Source organism: Camelus dromedarius, chromosome 19, assembly GCF_036321535.1.
Source record: "Camelus dromedarius isolate mCamDro1 chromosome 19, mCamDro1.pat, whole genome shotgun sequence".
Classification (NCBI taxonomy): domain Eukaryota; kingdom Metazoa; phylum Chordata; class Mammalia; order Artiodactyla; family Camelidae; genus Camelus; species Camelus dromedarius.
The window spans coordinates 18,993,249-19,015,575 of NC_087454.1; the positions used below are offsets into that span (position 1 = coordinate 18,993,249).

The following is a 22,327-nucleotide window of genomic DNA, read 5'->3' on the forward strand; positions in this document are numbered from 1 at the left end:
TACGTGCTTACACACAAAAAAGATATGACCCATACACAGGAAAAGAAAGGCAGGTAACAGGAAATTACCTGTTAGGGAACCCCAATTTTGGATTCAGCAGAGAAAGACTTCAAAGTATCTATCATACATATGTTTAAAGGGAAAAAAAATATGTTTAAAGAATAAAAAGATACAGTAATAATGTCTCACCAGATATGAAATATAAATAAGGAAATATGAATTATAAAAAAGAACGAAAGGACTGGATAGCTACATGCAAAAGAATAAAACTGGACCACTATCTTACATCATACACAAAAATTAACTCAAAATGGATTAAAGACTTGAATGTAAGACCTGCAACCATAAAATGCCTAGAAGAAAACATAAGTGGTAAGTTCTTTCAATCAATCTTGGAGATGATTTTTCGGATCTGACTCCTAAAGCAAAGGCAACAAAAGCAAAAATAAACAAGTGAGACTACATCAAACCAAAAAGCTTCTGCACAGCAAAGGAAACCATCAACAAAGTGAAAAAACAGCTTAACGAAAAGAAGAAAATATTTGCAAATCATATATCTGATAATGGATTAATATCTAAAATATGTAAAGAACTCATACAACTTAAGCAAAAAACCAAATGATTTGATTTTAAAATGGGCAAAGGATCTAAATACAGGCATACTTCTGAGATATTGTGGATTCAGTTCCAGATCACTGCAGCAAAGTGATTATTGCAATAAAGCAAGTTATACAAATTTTTTGGTTTCCCAGTGTGTATAAAAGTTATGTTGACACTATACTTACATCTATTAAGTGTGAAATAGTAGTATGTCTAAAACATGAAGTGTGATTCTTATTGCAAATACTTATGCAGCACTATAATAGTCACTGGGAATCAAAACTGAGTTTGCAATTTTTAGCATTCAACTTCTTAACCATAAAAATATGAAAATATGTTTATTAAATATAAAAATAGGGGAACTTAGAGCTATTTTTAAATGTTGTCAATGGAATATAACTTACAATGAATTTTTGACATTTAGGAGTAGATATAAGATTAAAATTTTTTTAAATTTATTTCATTGTTAAGAAGGTAGATCTTATGTAAAGGTTATTACCACAATAAAAAAAAAATGCCTTTCCTGTAGTCATTGGTTTTTGAAAATGAAACACATTCATCTTTGGAGGAAAATTACCCATCTATGGAATTGTTAAAATGTCTACTGGATTATCAGGTTCAGAGTTATTTTAGAAAAGATATAATGTTTGGATGAAGCTTGGACTCAGTGACCTCTAAGTCTTGTTTAAACTCTAAGATCCTTTGATTCTGTAGCTTTATATGTTTATGTAAGAATTACTAAACATTCCCTTTTTGACATGAGGTCCATACAAGCATGCGTGATTTTATTGGTGATCAGTAAAGTTGAAATTGTTAATTCTTACTAGAGAAACTAAGTCTGAACTTTTGGAAAATAAATTGTATACAATATACATTTTTCTCTCCCCGAAATGCGTAGACTGTAAGATTCCTTTAAACCCAGATGGTAATTATCTACTTTTCACCGAGGCAATCCTTGAGGGAGAGGTCCATGAAACCCCACACTTGAACTCATGGTGTTTACCTGGAACACCAACAGTGCTGAGCAGACTTGTTCCCTAGGCCTGGGCAGCCCTGGCTTCATTCCAGGTGTCAAGGGCTTAGTGGGAAGTTAAATGTTCCTGGGTCTATGCTCACTGTTTGGTCTTATATGAAAGCGTCTCAGTCCTTTCCTTAAATGTGAAAATTTCAAAGACTGAGCCACCAGCTCAATTCTAGAATAAAGATGCTCAAGTTTAAGATTAAATGAGACTGGCTCCTACTGACTAAGATCAATTCTGGTGAGTGAAACTTCTCCATATTGAACGAAATTTATAGCCATGCTTCATAATTTCTGTGTTTCCTTTCACATCTCATTTGCTTTTTGAACCATATTTTAAAATGCTTCTGTACCTATTAGTCCTCCCAAATGCTTCTAGCAAATCCACAAATGACCTTTACAATAGTAAAGTCAATGTACTTTTATTGTTATTTTAAATTGCCTTTCTTAAATTAAACTTACAAGCTTCTGCACAGCAAAGGAAACCATAAGGAAAACAAAACAACAACCTATGGAATGGGAGAACATTTTTGCAAACGATGAAACTGACAAAGGCTTGATATCCAGAACATATAAGCAGCTCATATGACATAATAAGAAAAAAACAAATAACCCAATCCAAAAATGGGCAGAAGACCTAAACAAGCCATTCTCCAAGGAAGAAATACAAATGATCAATAGGCACATGAAAAAATGCTCAATAGCACTAAGTATCAGAGAAATGCAAATCAAAACTGTGATGAGGTATCACCTTTCTTAAATAAATGACTCTATTGTACAGTTTTTTTCTTTTTCAACATCTGTCTTCCATTGGCTCTATGATGTCACTCCCTACTGGTTTTCTCCTTCCAAATATTCTTTCTCAGTCTCTTTGACTGGGTCCCCTTCTGCACATCTATTTAAATTTGATGACATCTGTCCTCAGACCTCTTTTCTGTCCTTTTTTTAAACTCAAAAATATTCTTGTAAGTGCCATTTAAAGGAGCCAGGTTAACTGTTTTTGTAGCATGATTTTCACACTATTACTGAACTGGTGGTGTTTCAAACACAACCATAGGTCTTCTGAGCTCCAGATCCTTGTATCCAACTTTATGGTTGGCACACCTCAGACTGGGCTTTTCCCATCAGAACTCATCTCTTCTCCCAGCCGTCTCCCTGTCATGGTTATCTGTTTCAAAGAATAACACAACTTCCCTTTTTCCTGGACACTAATCAACCATTGAGACTTTATCTGCTCATTAGCTCTCCAGGAAATTCTCATAACTTCTTTCAACCTACATGAAGCTGTTGATCATATTTAGAAGTTCTGTTTTTGAATAATAAAGATTTTTTTCTCTATTAGATATTACCTAATTACCATAGAGATAAATTTGTCTTGTTTTCAGTAGCTCTATGCTGACTACACTTAGTTACTTGACACATAGATATATTAATATCATACATCCTTTTCCTTCTGTTCTTTGGCTTCCTAAACAGAGTCATCCTTGCCATCTTCAGAGTGATCATGGCCAACCTGACCTCAATGAGTGGGTTCCTTCTCATGGGGTTCTCTGAGGAGCGTAAACTTCAGATTTTACATGCACTGCTCTTTTTGGTGACATACCTGCTGGCCTTGACAGGCAACCTCCTCATTATCACCATAACTACCTTGGACCATTGCCTCCATTCCCCCATGTATTACTTCTTGAAGCACCTCTCTCTTTTGGACCTCTGTTTCATCTCCATCACAGTCCCCCAGTCCATTGCAAATTCTCTCATGGACAATGGTTACATTTCCCTTGGTCAGTGCATTCTTCAGGTTTTCTTCTTCATAGCTCTGGCCTCGTCAGAAGTGGCCATCCTCACGGTGATGTCTTATGACCGGTATGTATCCATCTGTCAACCACTGCAATATGAGACCATCATGGATCCCCGGGCTTGTAGGCGTGCCGTGATAGCTGTGTGGGTTGCCGGGGGCCTCTCTGGGCTCGTGCATACAGCTGTTAATTTCTCCATACCTCTCTGTGGGGAGAGAGTCATTCACCAATTCTTCTGTGATGTTCCTCAGATGCTGAAACTAGCCTGTTCTTATGACTTCATTAATGAGATTGCAGTGGCTGCATTCACAACCTCAACAGCATTTATCTGTTTGATCTCTATCGTGCTTTCCTACATTCGCATCTTCTCTGCAGTGCTGAGAATCCCATCAACTGAGGGCCAGACCAAAGTCTTCTCCACCTGCATACCTCACCTATTCGTAGTCACCTTCTTCCTCTCGGCTGCAGGGTTTGAGTTTCTAAGGCCGCCTTCTGATTCCCAATCGGCTATGGACCTCACCTTCTCCATATTCTATACTGTGATACCTCCAACACTCAATCCAGTCATCTATAGTTTACGGAATGAAGCCATGAAGGCAGCTCTGAGGAAGGTACTGTCAAAAGAAGAATTTGCTCAGAGAAAGATGTATTTAAAAGCCATTTTCAAACTCTGAAGAACCATACCAATAAAAACTTCTGTTATGTTTCAGATTGTAAGAGGGATAAATCTACTTTCTTCCCAGAACTCCCTTCCATCTTCTCTATTCTTTATGTTCTTTTCAAAACATAATTCTTCAAAATTTAAGATGTTATGCTTCTAAGGATATTGGTCTTCTTTCCACCAATTAAATTTTTATTTTGTTTTTTTATTTCCCTTCCCACCCTCCACCCCCCTGGTAACCACAAGTCTGTATTCTCTGTCTGTGAATCTATTTCTGTCCTTTATTTACGCTTTGTTTTTGTTTGTTTGTTTGTTTTTGTTTTTGTTTTTTAGATTCCACATATGAGTGATCTCATATGGTATTTTTCTTTCTCTTTCTGGCTTACTTCACTTAGAATGACATTCTCCAGGAGCATCCATGTTGCTGCAAATGGCATTATGTTATCGGTTTTTATGGCTGAGTAGTATTCCATTGTATAAATATACCACATCTTCCTTATCCAGTCACCTGTTGATGGACATTTAGGCTGTTTCCATGTTTTGGCTATTGTAAATAGTGCTGCTATGAACATTGGGGTGCAGGTGTCATCCTGAAGTAGATTTCCTTCTGGATACAAGCCCAGGAGTGGGATTCCTGGGTCATATGGTAAGTCTATTCCTAGTCTTTTGAGGAATCTCCACACTGTTTTCCATAGTGGCTGCACCAAACTGCATTCCCATTGGATAGGGATCAATTTTTATTTTTAGGCATTTTTTAAATAAAAGAGAAAAGGTAATTATTTGGGGACTTGACCACCATAATTTAAAGTTGGCTTTTAACAAATAAATTGCAAACTGCTGTCAGGTTAGCTGATTGTGTTTATGAGATATTATATTCATGGTGTATGTATATGATTTCCAATAGTCCTGCAAGTTTCTTATGTACATCAAGTATCTGTTAATTTTCCCTTCCTTTTATGTGTTATAATAGCCTTTCCCACAGCTATTTAGTCTGTAATAAATGTCAGGTGCATTACACACATTTTTCTTTTAACTCTGTCACACAACTCTTCTAGCTATGCCACTTTGTCCTCAATCTATCAATTAGGACACTAAATTTAGGAGAGATTAATTCTCTTGAGATTTCTCAGACAAAAAGTAGTAAATACGTGATTTAAACTAACATTTGTCTGATGCCAAGCTCATTTATTTGCCTCTGCTCATTGCAAATGCTTTGTTTCCCAGTGTGTGTGTATATGTATCATCTATAAAAATTAGCATATTCTACTATAATTCACTAATAAGATAGCCATCAGACACCTGCTTTTCCCTTACTGAATATGTTTCTATTAGTTCATTTTCTCTTCTGATCCACAGAAGAGTTTTACGCGATTTTCACGGTTAGGCAGGGGATGCCTCCTGGGTCCATGAAACAGAACAAAACTGAGTGAAAAGCTCAAATCTATGTGTATAAGAGTCACATATTCTGTGAATCTCAAGCTCTGACTCCTATTCAGGGAATGTAACTTTTTTCAAGGACTCATAATTCACAAGGGGAAAATATTCTACCAGTTCCCCAATGTTGAAGTAAATCAAAGTACATGTTCTATTAACAGTGAGAATGAGCAATTGCTGAGTAATGGGGGATATTATTTAAATGCTATTTTGGATTAATGGTTCTGTCTATAATATATGCACATGCATACACACAGAGATTTTTTGCTTGTTTTTAAGGGTTATACATTTCTTCTCTTCCAGTATGAAGCTGGAATTGATGACAAGAACTCTATTAGTGCCCTGTTTTACAGCCCTGAAGCTTGGTCAACAACTGTTTCTCTTTCCTTATATGCACTTTTTTTTAAAAATTATGTACTATTTTAAAGAGGTTGTACATTGTTGATTTAAAAAATTCCAAGATGGAGATAAAGAAAATTTAAAACTAAACCATAAATCCATTGGAACTGATAGTGTACTATTTGTGACTCTGCCTCTAGATTCTTTTAAATGTATGTGTATGTATGTGTAGATATTATACTGTATTGCAATGTCACAGTATATAATGATCAATAAACTCTTTTGGTGTGAAACAATGTTAAAAGCATGTTTCTAGATCAATAAGTAAAATCATTTCAATAGCTATGATTAAAATCACAACCATTAAGTTATCTCCTGTTTAAGATGTTTGTCTTTTTATTGTCATTATTCTAAACAATACTTTGATGAATGTACATCTTACTCCATGTACATATTTGTACACGTATATGATTAATTCTTAGGCAACATGCCCAGTAATCAAATCACTTCCTTATTGTCCCATCTGCTGTATGTGTTCAATATATCATTGAACCTCCTTCAGTGTCCATTGGTCTTTATTGCCTCTAAAACAGAGAAACTTCCCTGAAATGCATTAATACTAAAACTTAATTTCATGGAGTGTTTTTCTCTCACAGAGAGAATTTTAAAATTCTTAGGGGAAAGAGAAGAAATGGTACTAAACAAAGATAATTAACATTATATAATTTTTTGTTTCTTTGAGTGAGATAATTCTGAGCTAGATTGAAGAGGGAAAATATTCCTGAAAACCTCACCAATACTCTCAGATCAAGAGAATGTGCTATTTGCAAAGAATGTGCCCATTCAGGCAAGGTAAGCCACCCAAGAAAGAGATTGCCAGTCAACAGGAAGGAAAATATTTGCAGATAATGGATATTAAGGTTATTGACTTTAAGATGAGGTTAACCTCAAGAGGCCGCCCCCATCAATAATCAGGTCATCACTGGCAGTTTCTTCAATTCACTCTTTGTTCATGTATTCATTTTTTTGTTCATTCCCAATTTTTTCATCTCAGTAAACAACTTCTGTCCACCTAGTTATTCTCCTTACATCAATGAATACTCTCTTTCACTCAAACCCTGATATCCCACCAAAGTACTATTGATTAAATTTTTTATCTCTACTGCCATTTCTTTGGTCCAGGCAATATTACCTTAGACTGGTGCACTGGGACAGATTCATAACTGATTCCCACACTCTTCTATTTTGCATACAATACAGGTGTGTGTGTGGGGGTTGTTGTTGTTGTTGCTGTTGTTGTTTTGTCTTTTACATTTTCATCAGCTTTATTTTGGGTAAAATTTATATAAACTTTATTGTATCCATTTAGAGTGTATAAATCAGTAAATATTGATAATTGTATATAGTCATTAAACCACCATCCACAGTCAAGGTACAGAATATTTCCATTATCTCAGAAAGATTCTTGTGTATCTTATAGTCCTTTCTTCCCCTGGCTTCTGCCCCCAAGAAACCACTGATATTTTTGTCATCAAATATTTGTTTGCCTTTTTTAGAATTTTGCATAAATGAAATCATATACATTCTTTGATGTCAAGCTTCTTTTGCTGAGCGTGGTGGTTTTGAGACTTAATCTATGTAGTTGAGTTTTCTTTTATTGCTGAGTTGTATTCCACTAACTAGATGTGCTGCTACATTTTGTTTATTCATTCATAGATTCATGAACAATTTTGCTGCTTGCAGTTTGGGGTATTTTAAATAAGTCTTTTGGGGGGTCTTATTTGATTTGGTATTGTTGTTTTGGGTTCATTAATATTTTGTATAAATAGTTTTGCATTATAATTATATTCCATTTCTTACCTTTTTATTTTCACTCATACAGTGATTTTAAGAGCCAATATGTTGTAATGTTTATATCTAGCCCCCTCATTCTAACCACTGCTTGGTTTTCTTTTTGGGGGGGGGTAATTAGATTTTTAAATTTATTTTTGTTTTAATGGAGATACTGGGGCTTGAACCCAGGACCTCATGCATGCTAAGCACATGCTGTACCACTGAGCTATACCCTTCCCCCGACCCACTGCATGGTTTTCAGCGATATATCCTCAATATTTTGCATAGTCACTTTCCCACTGTTAGTCTGATATTTAAAATAAAAATTGGGGTATCATTCTATGAATAATAGTTTCACATTTCTTTTCTGCAATTTTAATAAACTTTGGGCATTTTGGCCTATCAGATTAAGTTAAATAACCACTGTTTATGAAAAGGTTAACCTAGCAGGCTTGTACTGATCAAACCCAGCACATTCCAAAAACAGGTCTGTGTTCAGCTTTGGCAGGATCTTGGGAGATGAATGCTCATCTCCTGGAATAGTCTGCCTGATAAGAATTGTTTGTTGTTGTTTTTAATTCCTGAGGCCTTGGACCACTTTGTACCAGTTTGATCAGATAGTTTATGCTAGTAAGGTGACTTACTGCGAACATCTGCCTTTGCTCTAACATGATGTATCACATTGATTGGGTTTCATATGTTGAACCATCCGTGCACCCCAGGTACAAAGTCCACTTAATCGTGGTGAATGAGCTCGTTCATGTGCTGTTTAATTTGGTTTGCTAGTATTTAGTGAGGATATTTGCAACTATATTTATTAGGAAAATTGACCTATATTTTCTATTCTAGTAGTGTTCTTTTATGGTTTATATTATCAGAATAATGCTGGTCTCATAAATGATTTGGGAGTGTTCTTTCCTCTTTAATTTTTTGGAAGAGTTTGAGAAGGATTAGTGTTAATTCTTTTTTAAACGTTTGGTAAAATTCAGCAGAGAAGTCATTTGTTCTGGTGCCCCATTGTTTTTCAAAGCTAAATGTTTAGGGGGCTTGTCTCTCAGATGCAGGTCTTAAAAGTTGTGGTGCTTGATATTGGGTTAAAACTCTTGGCTCCTCGGGGAGAGGCTCCGGGTTCTGAGTTTTCTCTCAAAAATAGGTTATCATGCTGGAGTGGGTTTATTGTGAAATTGTGTCTCAGTCTCTCCTACCTGCTTTGATGTGAGTTTTTTAAATTTGTTAGATGTGTAGGAGTCACAAAGGATTTTGATTCCTACAACTTTACGGAATTTGTTTACTAATTCTATTAGTTTTCTGATAGCGTCCTTGGGGTTTTCTATGTTAGTATCATGTCATCTGCAAATAATGACAGTTTTACTTTTTCCTCTCCAGCTTGGATTCCTTTTATTTCTTTTCTCCAATTGTTCCAGCCTGGACTTCCAGCACTATATTGAAAGAAGTGATGAGAGTGAACCCCCTTATCTTTCTTCTGTTCTTAGAGGGAAGGCACTCAGCTTTTCACCATTGCATATGTTAGCATGTCTTGTCATAAATGATCTTTATTATGTTGAGGTATGTTCCTTCTCTACCTAATCTGTTGAGAGTTTTTATCATGAGAGTATGTTAATTCTGTTAAATGATTTTTCTGCACCTATTGAGATGATCATATGATTTTTTATCCTTTATTTTATATACATGGTGTATCACATTTATTAATTTGCTTATGTTGAAACATCCAAGCACCCCATGGATCCCACTTGATCATCCTGTATATTCCTTTTAATTTGCTATTGAATTTTGTTTCTAATATTATTTTGAGGACTTTGCATTATATTAATCAGGGATGTTGGCTGTAATTTACTTTTCTTGTAGTGTACTTCTTGGCTTTATATCTGAGTATATTTGATCTCATAAAATGAGTTTGGAAATATTCCCTTGCCTTATATTTTTTGGAAAAGTTTGAAAAGAATATTAATTCTTCTTTAGATTTTTGGTAGAATTCACCATTGAAACCATCTGGTACTTGACTTTATTTTGGGAGGAAGTTTTAAATTATTAAATGAAAAGTAATTTGAGCAAAATGCTATGTAGCCTTTAAAATTTGGTAAATATATATCCAGAAAGCCTCAGAGGAAATCTTTGCAATACAAATTCTATAAATTTATAGTCATATGATTATTACTGAAAATATTAATAATCTGTGTAAAAGATGGTAAGAGAATTCAGAAATCACAAAACAGCATTGTAGGCTTACATTCATTTCTAAGTACTTATAAAGTAGTTGCAAAGATTTAAATAAAAAATTTTAATGGACTGGGCCTCTTTATGATATTCTCAGGTACTGTTATTAAATTTGTTTTAGGACCTTCTAGTAAGTAGATAGTTTTATGTTTAGTAGAGATGATAATGGAAGACTAAAGTAGCTATTCTAAATCTGAAATGCAATGCATAGGCCTCAGTTTCTAACATGAAAAATAACTATAAACACTGGCTTCTAGCTTTCCAGGAGACCTGACATTAGGGATTCATTTTTTTTAACGTATAAAATCCTGTTTGCCTTTCTGAAATACATGACGCAGCTATCGCAGTGGTTCTCAACGTGTGGTACTCAGATGAACAGCAGCAGCAACATCTGGGAGTGTATTAGGCATCAGATTTATGGATGTCACCTCGGACCTTCCGAATCAGAACTACTAAGTGTGGAACTTAGGTACATACATTTTAACAAGCTTCTCCAGGTGATTTATACCTCTACCACTCAGCTAGGGACGACAAAACCCTACCGTTTACCAAACCACTCCCCCTGAGTGAAAACTTCAGAAGCTCCAAGTCCCAGGTGACAGAGAATAGAAAAGATAAAATACTTTTATCATTCAGTTCAGGCTCCCATTACAAAAGAAAGAAAGAAAGGAAAAGGAAGGAAAGAAGGAAGAAAGGGAGGGAGGAAAGAAGGAAATAAATGAAGAAAAGAAAAAGAAAAAAAAATCACCAATAAAAAATCCCTGGATTTTCAAGGGAAACAACATGTTTAAAAAGATGTCATCATAGATGAGAAAGGTCAGAATTTTGTGATCAGCTTTGATGACTACCCACACACAAAGAGCAGCTGTAGTAAGTTTTCCAATCTTGAATGAGAAATTTTATGGAAACTGACAGAAAGTTATGTTCTTTAAATTGAGTTTGAAAAAGCAAGACTGTTAATTCTAACAAGGAAGGATATTTACTTCCCAGAAAATGAGCAGATTTAATAACATATATTTAATTCATATAAATGTATCACAAAATGAGAAATTTAAGGAAAATCAGTAAATTGGGAATGATCAATATTTTATAAGTTTATATAAATATTCAGCAAAGTAATTATACTGTAACATGTTTCTTCAGATAGTCTCTGATATCACCGTGAAAGATAAAGCCTTGGCTAGATAAATGTTCAGTGTAATTTTGACTATTTTCCCAATGTTTCTTTATGTCTTTCACAAATACTTATAGATTTTTAGATATAAGACAGAAGTATGAATTGCAAAAGAAGAGGCTTGGTACACAGACTCAGTTCTGTTACTTAGGTATTCTGAATCTTATTTTTTCTTTTAAAAATAGAGATTAATGGGACAGGGTATAGCTCAGTGATTGAGTACATGCCTAGTTCACACACAGAAGGGTCTGGGTTCAATCCCCAGCACCTCCTCTAAAAATAAATAAGCCTAATTACCTCCCCACAAAAAACCACAAAAAATAATTTTTTTTAAAATAGAGATTAAAATGCTTAAGCCATAGAAGTTTTTTTTTTAATCCCATGTGGATTAAATGAAACATATTTTATGACAAACTAGCATGGTGTCTGTCTCATGAAAATGAATGCTCAAAATTGTTCCTTTTTTAATTTCCCAGTCTGTTGATCATTACCTGTATAAATTTGACAGACTAAAATATTTAATGTACCAAAGTCAAAATTAAGTATGGATAATAATGTGGTTTATTATTTTATCAGTTTAAGGAAAAAGAGGTCGCAAAACAAGACACAAAAAGAGAGAAAATATGTTGAAAGCATTGCCTTACTCTTGAATTCTTCCCGTTTCCTAATAGCGGTGTGGGGCTTTAATAAAAATGGATTAAGTTGGGGATATTTTAGAAAGATTACCATTCACATTCACGAAGTAAGAGGGAAAAGCCTTTTTAAATTTGGCAACCAAAACTAGTTTAACATTTTAAATTTAATATCGATTTTTATTGTAAATCTTAAAGTACTGACACCCTGCCTGACAACAGAACGTAGAAAGGGCCGGGGAAGGCGGGGGCGGGGGATGGTGAGGGGGAAGGATCGTAAAGGTCAAGTTAATTCTTCATGGAAGAGACATGAGGGAGAGAGAATAAATCTGAACTGTCAACAGGAGGGATGAACATCAGAGAACAGAAAAATGCAGTGAATGAGAGAGGCTATGAAAATGACTAACAAAAGCTTCTCAGATTGATAAGAAATCGGGAGGGGGTGTTGATCTAGAGATTTAGAATTCTCCCAGTTATCATTCCTAAGAACCTGAATTAGTGAGACACACACGAAAAAACTTCAGTGAGATTTCACATGGTTTAAAATAAATCACAAAGAAATTGTCTCATTCGGCAGTTTTTTCCCAGTTGCTGCATAGAACTCACAGATGGAGGGAAAAATTAAGGAATATGAGAGCCTCGTCACTAAGTGATCCATCAGCCCTCGTATACCAATACATATATTAACGAGGGGAGAACTCTTGGTTATTTCCACCCCACAAAGCCCAAAACACTGGACAATGAATTAATACTTGATTTATTTCTTCTCTGAAGTGTAGATCACTTTATATCTCTTCAGATTCTCTTTCTGAAGTTGTATATTGGGTATTTGAATGTTTTCCTTGTACATTTAAAGCCACTCAGGGCAATCGCTCTGTCTTCCTCTTCTTGGCAAATGCCAAGACGTGAATGGTCAACAAATATTAATGACTTTAATTGAGGATAATGTGAAGATAAGTCAAACAAAATGAAATTTCAAAGAGAAAGCTGTTAGATACCAGATGAAGCTCTATATAATCAGACTTTATGAAAAAAGAAGATTCCATGAAACATTGGATATATGTTTTCTTTCAAATTTATTTATTCTTCCTTGTTCCATAATAATAATAATAATAGCAACAATGCACAATGGTTTCTTTCCTTTCAATCTCTCTTAATTTTCTTTCATTACTTGCTCTTGCAATTACTTTAAATCTTATCTCAAGTCATCTCTTCTGTAATATATGGGCAATGTTGTTATAAAAATTAGAGTAACATGTAAAATTCTTGGCGCAATGCTTATTAAGAGATCCTGCCCACGGCTGTCATTCAATAAATGGTACTTAGTAGTAGACGTGGCTTTTCTTTCCATTTTCTCCTTCTCTTTCTCCTGTTTTTGCCTTGCCTAAAAGTGGTTGCCGATCAGCTGAAATCAGACTCTACAGGCAGCCTTTGAGGTGTGTTAAAGTCAGCCTGTGTTCATATTCCCACGCCCCCTCCTTCATGATTCCTGTGTGTGATTACCAGGAAATCTGCTCTTGCAAGATAATTTCTTTAATTTTTTAAGGCAGATCCAGTGGGGAAGGAATTATGTTCTCATTACATATCTCAGTGCTGTCTGCCACTGATAATTTCCTTGCTCAGTCTGCCCACATCTGTTTAAGAACACATCTGGCTCAAACTGTGCTGCAAATCAGAATGACTCATCCCATCCAGAGGACAATTACACACCAGAAATTAACAACATTGTAAATGGACTATATTTCAATTAAATAAATAAATATAAATAAAAAATAAAATAAGAAAATAAAAATCACCAAAAAATATTAAAATGTTGATTTCACTCTTCTAGTAGTAACATCAAGGCAAGTTTTGGTTATTTCATTCTACACAGTGTGGAATTAAATAAACTCTGCTTTGTTTTCAATTGGTCCAAGAATTGTATATTCCTGGCTTGGTGCCAAGTGACTACCTAGCAAAGTGTTTAGTTTCTGTTTTAATAAGCATTCAAGACAAAGAGACTGTCACTGATTCTTGGGATTAAGGAGAAAGCAGAGTAAGGAGATCCTGTGAATAACTGATTACGAAAATGTTGTACATCAAACCTAACAAAATAAGAGATTATTTGTAGCCCATTAAGAATTGATTTTTGTATTTATTTCTCCAGGAGTTTGAAAAAGAAAACCAGAAGTCAGTTATCTGGGAAAACAGCTTTGTTTCCTTTGTTTTATTTATTTATTTATTTATTTATTTATTTATTTATTTATTTATTTATTTATTTAGTGAATGAGTGGATGAATTGATTGAGCAATATCACATAACAGGTAAGTGTAGTCTTCTCAACACTCAAGCAGTCCAATTCTAAATCCAGTACTTTTTCATTAAGCTATTATAGCCTAAAGGAGTCACCATGAAGATTAAATGAGATGATATATATGAGAGATGATATATATGAAAAGTGCTTTACAATTTAAGGTAAAATTATTTACACCATTTCAAGATTTGATTACGCAAAAAGGCAGAAGACTTGAGGGGAAAGAAGAGTGGTGGTTAATTTAACTAATCCAAATGTAACCACAGAAGAAGCTCTAGAGCAAGGCAACTTAATTATGAGTTTAGAATGAAAAGATGTAGCTAAAGGCGTAGGAGAGGATTTTTCACAGAACTGTTATCACTGTTCTGTTCTTATCTAAAGTTATTCTTCCTTGACTCAGCATCCCACTTCTGTAGATTCTTAAGTGTGATAATACATGTTTCACAAACTAGAATAATCTAATGAAATACTCCAAATACACAATTTTATTAAATATATCTATATATATGTATGTTTGTAATCTGTATATAGTATTATATAGTATATATAATGCATATAGCTTTCAAGGCTAGATGAAAATAATTTACAAATATCACACATAAGACTCTAGTCCCAACAGTGAATTGTGTTCAGATATGAAAAATCTATACCATGATTCATGAATAGCAGTATCCTGTAGAAAAGCATGAGGTTACTTATAAAATTGAACAAAATTATTGAAAATGCTGCAATATAAACATCAAGTGGGAAAAAAAAGCTTGCATGTTACAAGATGAGGCACATTCTTAACAGTTATGTGACCTGAATTATTGTTCAATTTGGTTTAACTAGAACTCTGAAAGTGGAAGGACATTATAACAATGATCTAGGATATTAGAATAAATAATTGAATGAAATGAGTGAGTAATTGATGGTGAATTGAATGAGTGAATTGAATAAATGGTTGCATGAATAGATAGAGTTGATATTAACAAGCCTCCAGTTCTCCTTCATTCTGGAGTTAGTGGCTCTTAGAGAAAATAAAACACCCTCAAGGTTTCCTAAAGTGCCTTCCTTTTTTTCAATAATAATGACTCTACTTTACAGTTGAGTGGTGTTTTGTGTGCAGTTACCAATCTCTTTTTCCCTGGGGAGGGCTTAAACTTTGAAGAAAGTTTATCTCAATGTTCTTTGTTAAGCAGCCTGCCCCCAGGGTCCTCTTCCAGAAGTTAAATTGTTAAAACCAAGAGGCAAAATTGAGATAGAAGCACCAGTGAGTGCCTAACAGAGCTGGGACCTCTGGAGACACCCTTGAAGATGTTTAGTGTGCACTCTGATAAATCATCTTGCTCTTCTGGGAAGATAGTTTTGAGGCACTTAAACAATTATGTACTGACTGACTTTGTGAAAACATTTTAATCCAATTATCTGTAAGTTTTCTAATTCTAGTGACCTTAGTAGAACAAGACCTTGCTTGATAACAGCTAATTTCTAAGGAGACAAGTTTTAATTGCTTGGAACCGGCAAAATGATGGCTTTAAGCAGCTGCTGCTTGACCAGTGTGAAATGAATGGATTGTTTCTTGATACAGGTCTTGGTGAGCATGTGTCTTTAGTACAGATTCATAATCACCATAATCTGGAGTCTTGGAGAGAAAATACCATAGGGGGCTCCAAAGTTATTCTAGTTACCTACTCTATATTAGTATATAGAATTAAAACTCCAAAATTTCAAATTCTTTGTTATGTGGTGATGAGCTAGAATAATCTAATGAAATATTCCAAATGAACTGATCCAATTCCTCATTCTTTTTTACTTATTCCACGGAAACAATAATTCTTAGTGTATTATATACATCAGTTAAGAACACAGCTTTTAGAATCAGATTGCTTGAGTTTGAACAATGGCCCACCAAGTTGTTAGATATGTGACTTAGGAAAGCTAGTTAACAATTCTGTGGCTCAATTTGTATCTGTAAAAAAAGATAGTGGCTGTTGTGAATATCTAATAGATTAACATATACTAATAAAATATATATATATACTAGTGACATTAAATAGTGTCACACATCAGCATACAAGAGATGTTAGTTCTCATCATTTTGCCATTCAAATAACAAAGTGCTGTTTTCTACAGTAATTTATTTCAAAACTTACCTTTGCATTTACGTTCTCAAAAATTATGTTCATTTTACAGAAAAAAATTGAAATTAAGGAATGACAGTCTTGACTTAGAGTGCACTGGTATTTAACAGTAATGTCCAGCTTCTGAGTTTGCAACCTGGTGGTGCTTCCACTACCTCCCAGCTGTTTCTACACCTGCAATTGCTGTTATAGTCAATCCCTTCCAATACTGACACAGTTGAAAACAGTGTGGAAAACTGAACCTGGGAGAGATAAGCCCTGACTCTTTTGTTTCACTGACTGTCAATCAAATTTCAAAACATAGGGTCTAGTTCCTAGATGATAGCATAAACGCACTCTGTTTCTTCCATAAATGTAGCCATAAAACCTGAACAGAATGCAAGAAGAACCTATCTGAGCAACCTGAAAAGTAAACATTAGCAGGTGGTTTGGGAAAGCATACTAGAATTCAAGTCATCACCAAATTGGCAGTGTTTACTACTTTTTCCCTCCAGTATCCCCTAGCCGGAGCTTAACACAGTCAGAAGCACAGAAGTGACACAGTTAATACCATCCACAGTCTGAGAGAGTTCTAGGAGATGCCTGCTGAAATTCTCTGGCTCAAGGAGCATGAAAAGGAATTCCTAATGCTCAGAATGAGGGATACCAAAATCTGTATCAGTCTAGCGTCTCTAGAAAACAGAACCAAGAGGATGTGTATCTATAGAGAGATTTATTTAAGAAACTGGTTCATGTGATTATGAAGGCTGGTAAATCCAAAATCTGCAGGTTGGCTGGCAGGTTGGGGACCCAGGGAGAGCTGAATAACATTTGTCTTGCTGGAGGTTTACAGGAACACCATGACCTGACTTTCGTGGACAGCTACAGAACAAAAGATTCCGACCCTAAAAAGTTTGCAACACCCAGCCACACCCACTCCTTCTGAGTATAAAAGGAGCCTGAATTCTGGCTTGGGGAAGATGGTTCTCTAAGACATTAGTCTCCCATCTTCTCGGTGTGCTAGCTTCCTAAATAAAGTCATTATCCCATGCCCCAACACCTCGTCTCACAATGTATTGGCGTGTCATGCGGTGAGGAGAACGAGTCTGGATTCAGTAACAGCAATACTGTGATTCTTTTACCACAGAAGTTACATCAAGTCAGTTCTTTGCTCAAATGCCCCAATATTATGCTGATCACCCAGAGTAAGTGCTGAAAACCTTCAGATGACCAACAGGACGTCCATTACAAGACCACAGCCAGTTTTCTGTTCTCATTTCCTGCCACTCTGTTCATTACCCACTGAGCTCCAGGCACGCTGGACATCATGCTTTTCCTCACAAGAAGCACAGTTGGGAGGAGGGTATAGTTCAAATGGTAGAGCACATGCTTAGCATGCATGAGTTCCTAGGTTCAGCCCCCAGTACCTCTAAAAATAAGTAGACCTAATTACCTACCCCCACCAAAAAATAAAGCAGCAGCAGCAGCACTGTATACCAGTGCTCTTTCATGGGCTGTCATTTCTGTGAAAAAGTGCTATATTCTCATATATCTACATGGCTAACCCCCCTACTTCCGACAGCATTCTGCTCAAATGTCATTTCTTAAAGAGGCTGTCATTGACCCAACCTTACAAAAGAGGGCCTACCATGGCAGCTGATTATTCCTTACATTCCGTGTGTTTTACCTTCTGGAAGAGACATGCATTTCCTTGTTGATCTTTTCATTGCCCACTTTCTCAACTGAAAGAGATCCATGTCCTTATGTCATGAATTCATGGATCTGTTCCACTGTATTATCCTCTGCAAATTGAACACTGCTTGCTGAAGAAAATATTCAAGCAAATGAATGACTAAATGAAGAGTAATTGGAATCATATATGTGAAGAACATAGCTACAAATGGTACAAATTTCTCAAAGGAAAACAGAATTCAATAAATGTATCAACAGACTACTATAATATAAAATAGATAAACAACAAGGACCTCCTGTATAGCGCAGGGAACTATATTCAACTTCTTGTAATAAGCTATCATGGAAAAGAATCTAATATATATATATGTATATATGTATACACAAAATATATATATACACACAACTAAATCACTTTGCTGTACAGCTGAAACTAACATTGTAAATCAACTATACTTCAATAAAAAATAAAATTTAAAAAATAGTACAATTGAGCAATACAGATGATTTTATATTTATCTTTAGGCTTATTTTACCCTTGGATCAATAAAGAATTTAATATATCCACCACTTAATGCAGCTAATATATCCACCACTTAAATTGAATAATTTAATATATCCACCACTTAATGCAGCTTTTGAGAAAATAAAGGTCATAGAGAAAATCTATGACCTTATAAAAAAATGTATCCAGTTTATTATAGAGGAGAAAATAAATGTCATAAAAAGAACATGCAATTTTCTTTCTATTTTTTTCTTTTGAACATGCAGTTTTTATTTCTTCTAGTGTTGCCAATGATTTTCTCTAGGCAGACAGCTTCAGTTTTCTCCCAGAGACTCTCCTCAGAGCCATCGTCACTTCCTTATTCCTAAGGGTGTATATCAGTGGATTCAGCACTGAAGTGGCAGTGGTGTGTATGACAGCCACGTACCGCCCCTGTGTGACAGAGGTGGGAGAGGCAGGGGGAATGTAGGTGAGCCCCACGGTTCCATAAAACAGAGATACCACCATGAAATGGGAGGCACAAGTGGAAAGAGCCTTGTGGAGCCCACGCAGGTCCGGTTCTTGAACAGAAGAAAGCCAATGATATAGAAGTAGGAGAGGAGAGTGAGGAAGCATGTTGCCATAGCTAAGCCGGCAGTGACAATAAAAATGAGCCACTGATTGAGCCGTATGTCACCACAAGCCAACTCTAAGAGGGGCTTCACGTCGCAGAAGAAGTAGTTGGGTTTCAGAGAGCGGCAAAAGTTCAGGTGTGCTGTCATGACGGAATGCATCAGAGCATAGAAGAAGCTGGTGATCCAGGCCACAGCTGCCAAGAGAATACACACCTGGGGGTTCATGATGACGGGGTAGCGAAGTGGGTAACAGATGGCCACAAATCAGTCAAAGCCCATAATGGCCAGCAAGATGGACTCCGTGCAGCCCAGAAAGTGGAAGAAGTGTAGCTGAGTGATGCAGCCGAGGAAGGATATGGTCTTGCGAGTGGAGAGGAGGTTTGCCATGAGTATGTGCAGTGTCACTGAAGAGTAACAGATATCCACACAAGAAAGATTTCCCAGGAAAAAATACATAGGGGAGTAGAGTCTTGGCTCTGAGATGACAATCACTAATATGGACGCATTTCCAAACAGATCTATCATGTATATAATCAAGAAGGTCATAAAGATTATAGGTTGCAGCTCCTGAATGGAGGTCAGTTCCAGCAAAATAAACTCATTCACTGTAGTGACGTTCTCCATTGCTTTGAGACGGAATAATGACAGTGACAGTTAGTAAAACGGTCCTAGTATAGGGCATGGGGTAAATGAAGCAAGTTCATCACCTAGAAGTGTATAAGGATGATCTGTGGTGAGCAAAATGATTAGAAATGCTAGAGTTAAATTCATCTGCAACATAATTAAGGAAACAGAAATATATGTGGTCAATTCCGACTCGGTGTGATATATGTGATACGTAGAACTAAGAAGCATAGTCAGAATGATGAGTTAAACCTGTAAAGTAACTCATACAGAATAAAGGCAGACATTCAGTAACTATAGTAAGAGAACAGAACTCAATTTAAGCCTCACTGTAACATCAAAATTAGTGTATATAACAAGAATCTTGTGAGATGTATTTGTAAACATTTAAATATTTTTAAATGGACACAATGGACACACTTCTCACTTCCGGGTACTGGTAGAAACTCAGCAATGGTCCTAAATCTCCTCTAAAAAAAGAATAATTTCCTCACAAATTAAACCTTCATGAAACTAGAGGGTTGGTTTTTGTTTTTTTTTTAATTCATAAACTTCAAATAATGTGTAGGAAGAGGGAATACAAATCAGCAGAACTGGTGTCAACAGTCACAAGAGGGCGCCACAGCAGCAGGGCTGTTCATGCAGGATGGAAAAACCCAAGCTACAAAAAAGTTTTAGTAGCAAGAGAACATTGGAAGCAGCAGAAAAGAATCAGTCCCAGAAAGAGACTGCTTCACAGAAAGAATGAATTTCTTGGGAATATCAGAAAGAGCAAGTCAGTGTGCATGTAATGACGGTGTGAAGAGAAAAGCAGGTTACTACAAAGGCATAAAAGAGTTAACAGGGGAGGGGAGAGGTGGGTATAGCTCAGGGGTAGCGCGCATGCCTAGCATGCATTAGGTCTTGGGCAGTACCTCCATTAAATAAATAAATTTAATTAACTCCCCCCAAAATAATGAACAAACCAAAAAAACGGGATAATAAAAGAAGGAACCCAAGAGCCAAGAATCTAGGAAAAGTTTCTTATCCCCTTTCGCATACAAACCGCCCAGTATATAGAAAAATTTCTGTATCCACATGAAAGTAAACTAAGAAAAAAAAAACCCCAAAAATAGAAAACTGTGATTTCGCAACAGAATATATCTCACCTGAAAAAAATGTCTGCGGTTAATCAGAAAAACATTCCTAATTGAAGCAACTAAAACAATGACAGAATTTTTTAATGAGGAAAAAATAAAGTATTCAAAACCGAAAATCAAATTAAAATACAATGAGATGCTTTTTTTGACAAAGTCAAAATGTTTATCAAGGGTGGTAAACACAGGTGGGGATGTCAGTTGATGGAACCACTAACAGACATTTTAGTAGTCAAATGTAAAAATCTCAGACTCTAAGTTAGCAATTCTGCTTCATAGATTGTGCTTCAGATGTGTTTGCAAACGTCAAATATTATATATTTAGGATGATATTTATTTAAGCATTGCCATACAAAAGATTGCAAACAAACTCAGTGACCACAGGGGGCTAGCTAAATAATTTTCAGCACATAGGAAATGTTAAAATAAACAAGGCAGCTCTTTATATACTGTACTTAGTCACTTGCACCAAAAATCGTCACAAAGACACAGGTAGAAATGCATATATTCACCTATCCCTACTTTAAACAAAAGTTGGATGATTAAACAGATTAGGAACTGCAAAGCTTTTCCAGCTAAGCACTTGTGCCATAAGCCCCCTTGCTCCATCCTGTAATTTTGACAACTTAAATTCAAAGAGATTTCCCAGTTTCTCTCACTCATCCTTTCTAATGGTCTCAACTCATTCTATCAAAAAACAAAACAATACAAAGCAAAAAACTCCCTCCAATTTAATCTCTTTTGTTCTACCTACAGACTGTATCAATTCACCCTACCCTGTGCTTCCTTGTATACACACCTCGGAATAAATATATATATTTTTGGTGCCGAAGGAATTCCAAGAATCGGGGCTATAATATATTGATTGTCTCTTTGAATAAAATTAACAAAACGATTTTGACTGCTCAAAGTCTCATATGACAAACATTGTATATCTAAGTGTAAGAATAAGTCACAGAAGATTTGGCCTTCATTCCTATTTTAACCATAAAATAAACAAGCTGAATCCCCTCTGACTCTCCCAGGAGATGCCCCAAGCATAAATGTCTTGGGATATTTTCTCAAAGGGTTATTCTTTCTATTTTTCTCTTTGAAAAAATAATTATTTTCATTTCTTCAGTGTGCTTATGAGAATGTTTTGCTACCTTTAACAAGAAACAATGGTATGCAGAGCCAGTGTTTTTCACAAAAAGACTAAACAAAAGAATAAATATAATAATTTTAAAAAGATACAGTGCCTGTCGTTGTAAACTCTAAAGCTAGTAGATACAAAGTGTGTCATTATTTAGAGGAATATATTAAGAAGTTAAAAGATGATAAAGTTTAAACTGAATCATTTCAGCAAGAGAAGGTGAATGATTTAACTTGAGAAATGTCAGAGGAAAAGAAAATGACAACAAAATAAAAATTTTATAGCCACCAAAATGAAAGCTATGTTACCTTCTTAGACTCAAAATTGATCCTGTCTATGAATGGAAGAGAAGCTGACAGATTTCTCTTAAAATCTGCCTTAGCCAAAAACATTCTTTGCACACAGGCCTTGCTAATCTTCTCTAGGTTTCTCTTTTTGATATTTAAAATATATGTATGGGGAGGGTATAGCTCAGTGGCAGAGTGCCTGCTTAGCATGCATGATGTC

General features: G+C 35.5%; 1 protein-coding gene and 1 pseudogene across 1 annotated transcript; one reads left to right on the forward strand and one right to left on the reverse strand.

Moving 5' to 3' along the window:
- The first annotated feature begins 3,094 nt into the window (after positions 1-3,094).
- On the forward strand, positions 3,095-4,088 carry LOC105101134 (olfactory receptor 14J1). Its single transcript, XM_010994236.3, has one exon. It carries the CDS (start codon positions 3,123-3,125, stop codon positions 4,086-4,088), a length of 966 nt encoding a protein of 321 aa, XP_010992538.2. The 5' UTR covers positions 3,095-3,122.
- A 14,504-nt stretch (positions 4,089-18,592) lies between these two features.
- LOC105101155 (olfactory receptor 12D3-like) lies at positions 18,593-19,798 on the reverse strand (annotated as a pseudogene).
- Positions 19,799-22,327: the final 2,529 nt, after the last annotated feature.

Excerpts from the sequence above, each read along its gene's own strand:
- LOC105101134 (XM_010994236.3), top strand. The coding sequence starts at position 3,123 with ATGGCCAACCTGACCTCAATGAGTGGGTTCCTTCTCATGGGGTTCTCT.